The sequence below is a fragment of the Gigantopelta aegis genome, chromosome 15 (genome assembly GCF_016097555.1).
Source record: "Gigantopelta aegis isolate Gae_Host chromosome 15, Gae_host_genome, whole genome shotgun sequence".
NCBI lineage: Eukaryota > Metazoa > Mollusca > Gastropoda > Neomphalida > Peltospiridae > Gigantopelta > Gigantopelta aegis.
The window spans coordinates 43,967,046-43,973,738 of record NC_054713.1 but is presented as its reverse complement, the minus strand read 5'-3'; the positions used below and the strand labels follow the sequence as shown (position 1 = coordinate 43,973,738).

General features: G+C 36.9%; 1 protein-coding gene across 1 annotated transcript; it reads right to left on the bottom strand.

Moving 5' to 3' along the window:
* Positions 1-299: 299 nt before the first annotated feature.
* LOC121389846 lies at positions 300-2,976 on the bottom strand (the record flags this gene model as incomplete). Its single annotated transcript, XM_041521494.1, has 2 exons — positions 300-526; positions 2,173-2,976. A coding segment is annotated over one exon (795 nt), but the record flags the coding sequence as incomplete, so codon positions are not given.
* Between the last annotated feature and the right edge of the window lie 3,717 nt (positions 2,977-6,693).

The following is a 6,693-nucleotide window of genomic DNA, read 5'->3' as shown; positions in this document are numbered from 1 at the left end:
ACACACGCCTGCCATGGGCGCATATGTCGACGACTTTCACCGGCTCCTCCGTCCAGGACAGGATGGGCGAGGGGGGGGGGCGGTGCTCGCTATTTATATATATATATATATATATATATATATATATATATATATATATATATATATATATATATATATATATATATGCTTGGCCTACATGAAAAATAAGGGATGTCCAAGAATTGTGAGGCAATGTTTTAATAAAAAATAATAATAATAAAATTTGTTAAAAAGAATAATAAAAGAACATCAACAAAAATCTTATAAAATCTCGAAAAATCAACTATCAACATTTATTTATGACACTGCATGAATCAGATGAACGTACTACATTAAAACCTATGGGTGAATCAATAATTAGCCGAATTAATTGTAGTTATTGTTCTTTCTTGTAAAGTTTACCGTAAGGGTTTCTATACACATCTTTGGATGGTGTCTCACTGTGATGAATGGATGATCTTGGTCGGTTAATTCTTGTGTCCGTTTCATTCAGGAGATTCGCTTTCTGAATGCACAAAAGAAAAAAGTTAAAGATTGTTTTGTTTAACGACAGCACTAGAGCACATTGATTTACTAATCATCGGCTATTGGATATGACACATTTGGTAATTTTGACATGTAATCTTAGAGAGAAAATCCGTTACATTTTTTTCCATTTGTAACAAGGGATATTTTATATGCACCATCCAACAGACCGGATAGCACATATATACCACGGCTTTTGATATACCAGTCGTGGTGCACTGGCTGAAACAAGAAATAGCCCATTGGGCCCACCGACGGGTATCGATCCCGAATCGACCGCGCATCAGATGAGCGCTTTACCACTAGACTACGTCCTACCCGCACAAAACAAGAGCATTCAATAATAATTGGAGGGTCGGGTGGAGAGGGCTAGTATTTTGTTTTGTTTTCGCTTTTTGAATTGTGTGTGGGGGTTATTTGGGGGGGGGGTTGTGTGCTGTTGTTTTTTATTGTTTTGTTTTTTTTATTAAAAAAATTAATTTTTGTTGTTTGTTTATTTTGTTTGCTTGTTTGTTTATTTTGTTTTGGTTTGGGGTTTTTTTTTTTTTTTGTTTTTTTTCTTCTTTTTTAAAAGGTATTTTCGGGGGGTTGTTTTGGTCGTGTTTCTGATTCTAGCGTACTGACTATTGGTGAAGTGGTATGCAATGTGTCTGTATTTATTTCATTGTACTCTATTTTCGTGCTTATTTGCAATTAAGATTCAAGTACGCTGTTCTGGTCACACGCCACAGCTATATGATCTCTATGTCCAGGACAGTGTATTAGTGATTAGTGAGAGAGACGTCTGTGTAGTGAACATACACTTAGCCATCGAGTCGTCAGACCTCACTTGGGTGGGGGTCTCGGTACTAGGATGAGAACCCAGTACCTACCGACCTTGGGACTAGTCAAACCTGTGTTAAGGACCTACCAGGGAGTATAAAAAAATTGCCTTTTAAGACAGATGGCCTGTCAGTACAGATCTGTTTTTACCATATTACATGATTTGGGAGAATGAATGACTAAATGAATGAATCAATCAATCAATCAATCAATCAATGTTTAACGACATCCCAGCACAAAAATAGACGTTGGCTATTAGGTGTCAAACAAAGATAAGTACATCAATATGATTATTTAAATTAAAAATAAAAATTGTATAATTATGTAAAACACAGTGTTAAGAATTGTGAGAAACGAATACAATAGAAATATCAAAGTAAGTATATTTTAAAACTTTGTATAGAAATCAAACTTTTTTAAAAATTAAAATTAATTCTGGGTGTAATTTAAAAGATTCCAAAATATATGTTGCCTATTAACAGGTGGCTACTTAATACAGGTTGTCGCTTGAGCAGTTTGACTGTATATTGCAAAATGTCCTTGTAAGGTTTCAGCTGTTGTTATAATAAACTGTATAAACATTTTGCAGTCGACTCTTTGGCATACAAGAGATGATGATTAATAAATGCATGTGCTCTCGTGGTGTCGTTAAACAGAAAAACACTTTACGTTTGTCAGCTAACATACAACAACAGTCGCCCTTTCACAATACATCGACATTTCTCCCTGGTTAAAGCAAATGACGTCCATTTTGGTTTTCTCGAAATCTAAACATGCTGTCATGGTAATTGCTTATTGACTCACCCTCGTAAATTATCCAACTATAACTGGGTGGTGAGGGTTGGTCGACAAGACAAAATTTTTGAAGCACGCGAACACGTCATGTGGCGGAGACCAGTTTAAGTCGTTACCGCCGAAGAACGTCGAGAAGAAGATGCCGTCGATCTTGACGCTGTCTTTCCGACGGATGTTGACATTGTTCGCCTCATAGACGAGTTTGTGGTTGAACCACACCCTGATGACGCCGTCTGTTCGACCTGGGGTGTTCAGCTTCACGTACTGGGCAATATTCTGCCACTCACCTGTCCTAAAACGCCAATTTCCCCGTCCTAGACCGTAACCGTAAACCGAATAACATTCGTTTTTCTTGTTCCTACAGAACTCAGGCGCTTGTTGGTCTGGTGGAGCAATATAGGCGTAAACCAGCCCGTCTCCGTGACGCACCCACATAAACCTGGTGGAGAAACAATCGTCGGAATGGCGTCCGCCGGAACAGTTTGTCAACCCGCCCCACAATCCGGGCAGTTTCCCGCCGAGAACGAAATCGAAACTAGGATCAAAGTAGATGTCGTAACTTAAGGTCAAGGCTGTTCGACGTGGCGTAGGTCTGGAGTAAAACTGGAGCATCCCTGTCGTCGCGCCGTGGTAGTTGAAGCTTCCTTTGTGGTAAATGACCTTTAAGACGTGGTTATCTCCCCCTGCTGGGTCAGGCACGACAGAGTTTGATCGAGATGTGAAAAGTTCGTAAGGGTCGGTGTCCGCGTGGAACGCTTTCAGGTAGTCACGTGGTATGTCTTCCAGACGCCATAGTTCTCTACCTGAGACAAAAAGAAAGGAATGTTAAAGTAAAAGTTAAAAGTTTGTTTTGGTTAATGACACCACTAGAGCACATTGATTAATTAATCACTGGCTATTGGATGTCAAACATTTAGTAATCCTGATACGTAGGCAGAAGAGGAAACCCGCTACATTTTTCCTAATGCAACAAAAGATCTTTTATATGCACTTACCCACAGACAGGAAAGCATATACCACGGCTTTTGACCAGTTGTGGTGCACTGGCTGGAACGAGAAATAGTCTATTAAAATATCGGACCCTAGTTTCAGCCCGTGAAAATGGACACTAAGTTTGGTTAATCTACAAACCTGCAACACGCATTTGGATAAATAATTTACAATATTGTGACAGTGCATTTTTACAACTATATTCAAATGCAATTTATATATTTAGCTCTTTATGTACGATTCAATTAATATGTTATTATGTTACCTGCCATTTAGCAATAATTTTGTCTTTAGTTAATTAGGAACTAACAATCAGACCAATTAGTGTGAAACTAAAGTACGGCAATCTAGGACGCTGTGGATTTTAATTGTTGCCACCAGCTTAACAGCTAATAATAATTTATTGGCCGTAAACATACAGTTCATAGGCACACATACATTATTCATAACATAAATATATATAACATAATTATAAATTATAATTATAATTATAATTATAAATACAAATAATATATTATCCATAGTTTATCATATAGTTTATTATACATTAACCATAATCCACCATATAGTTATATATTTATCCCATAATAATACATTGCAGTACATTGTGGAGAGTGATACGTAGATCTGTTATAAATATAAATTATCTTTTCTCCGTGTTGTTGCTGCTAATAAATATTTACACAATGTTGTTAACCGCTTTATGTTATTAATGGACAGGAATTATATTAGTTTAAATTAAGTAGGTTGGGTATAATAATATGGTTTAATATATCTGCCTCGCAGAGTACTAAGGACTATAACCCATGGCAATTACGATAAATATTCGTTTTCTATACATGAAAGAGAGACCCAATTAGAACAGCTCTGCTGTTCGTACCCTCGCAACATCAGCTCTATTGGGAGACCTGTGTGTCATTGAACCATGAGCTGAGACCTATATTATCGGAGGCCGGACTCGAGGTAGGCGTGTTCGAAACCATAGAGGTATATGGACACGTTAAACCACAAGTCAAATTATCTGTCTTACGGTACTAAGTTTTATGTTGGTAAAGGAAAATACAACCTACGAGTCAACTTGTGACTTCTGTATTCATTTAACATTCCGGGAAAATCATCACTGTGTTAATATAGTGAAACTAGTCTGTGAGATTGAAACCGGGAAATACCTTCTTAAAATGGATTATCTAGAGCTCGTCTCCAAAACCGTTACTTCTCAGAGTTACGTGCATTTTTTAAATTATTAAGTGATATTGCAAACACCTGGATGACTAGAAATACTTGGGATGTATGGAAATGGATAATACTTGTTTCGCTTTAAAGTGTTTATATATATTAAAACAATTATATATATATATATATATATATATATATATATATATAAAAAATTGTTTTAATGTTCAGCTATTTTGTTTAATTTTAGCCTCTTTTAAAACAATATTTTGGGGTATATCACATTGATGCTACTAATTTATATGTTGATAGTGGAAATAAGTTGTTTGTAAAACAATTAACATAAAATAATAACAAAAATCTGTACTACTATTTCGAAGGGGGGGGGGGCGATTATGTTGGGTTGGGTTTTTTGGTAATTTTTTTAAGGGGGTGTTTGTTGTTATTTTTTTCGTAATGTATTTTGTAACTTTCTATCTGTTGTATATATAATAATAATAATAATAATAATAATGATAATTGTGTTAATGTGCAACCATTTTGTTTCATTTCAGTCTTAAATTTTTGTCAAACAATTGTTTAAGATATTTTCGGGGCATATCACATCTATGCTATATATTAATATGTTGAAAGTGGACATATGCTGTTTGCAAAAACAATTGTCACGAAATAACCATAAAAACATGCACTACAATTTCGAAAGGATGGGTGCGATTATGTTGCGTTGTTTGGGGGATTTTTTCGCGGGTGTTTATTGTGGGGTTATTTATTTATTTTTTGTAATGTTGAATTTTGTAACTTTCTATCTGTCGTAGTAAATACTGAAGCTAACCATGTGTTTTCGGCTGACCAGGAAGCCGAGTTACTCATTTTATATTTCTTTCTTGGAATATTATACAACTTTGCTTTTTTCTTCTCTCTTTTTTTTAACAAAATTATACTTACACTGCACCGCAACACACGAGGTGAGGATGAACAGTAAACACAACATCACAACTATCGTTGATGTCCTGTATCTAGGAAACTAGGAAACTATATTAAAAACAACTTAACTCAAAACACTTGCTCCTTCTCACACTAGTATTATCTAACTGTTCCGGCACAAGGTCAAGAATACACTATCATTAAGTTCAGATAGGTCAAATACTGTTATCCTGGCCCACAAGGAACGATATCTGGAGGGGACACACTCTTTAGTGGGGGATGAGGGGGGACAGTTTAGTGTGTTGGGTGGGGGCATACCTCTGATTATCTCTTTTTTTTGTATAGAGTACAAGCACACACACACACAAACACACACACACACACACCACCACCATCCCCACCTATAACCAAGTACCAATACTACCACCACCGCCATCATCACCACCAACATCACCACCACCACCATTACCACCACCACCACCCCTGGTTCTTACGGTCCTGTTATCTGTCTTTCCTTCTGTTATTTGAGTGAGGGTGGTAGAATATTGCCATGCGGTTTAGTCGCATAAAGATGATGATGAGGATAGATAACAGTAAAAGAAAGAAGTATTGAAGACGGCTTTTTGATGATGGTGATGATGATGATGATGATGATGATGATGATGGTGATGATGGTGATGATGATGTTGTTAATGGTGATGATGATGATGATGATAATAATGATGATGATATGATGGTGATGATGATGATGATGAATATAACGTGGACAAATAACAGTCTCACGACTGGTACATTAATGTCAGTGGTATGCACCGTTTTGTCAATGGGAAAGTTCATATGAAAGTTCCATTGCTGCTTTTCGGAAGGAATAGGCTGTGTGGTGTTAGCCTGCGTCAGTCTCTCCCTCTTCTCTATATGTCTCACTCTTTCTTCCTTTTTGGTCTTCACTCCGTCCGTCTTTTTAACTTCCTTCGTCTTTCCTCTCCCCCATCTCTCTCTCCCCATCTCTCTCTCTCTCTCTCTCTCTCTCTCTCTCTCTCTCTCTCTCTCTCTCTCTCTCTCTCATTTATGTACGTAAATGCAATTCCTTCATCTTCTATATCTTCACATCACTATGTGTCCCATCATAACGGAATCAGATGTCAAATTGGATTGTTCATGTTACTGTAAAGGACTTTTAATACAATTTGAAAATGAAACCAAATCGGCAAATCTTTCGCCAAAATATTGTTCACAAAAAACGGACATTAAAAGTTGGCAGATATTTATAATGTGACGTCCTTAACGACTGGCATCATCTGAGCTATAAAATATAAATGTTTTCGTCAATAAGACAAAAACAGATTGGTGTACGTGCCTCCTAAAGCATTCCTTTGCCGACCCATCCACTGGTCTTTCATTACTCCCTCCCCCCCCCCCCCCCTTAACAAACAAACAAACAAA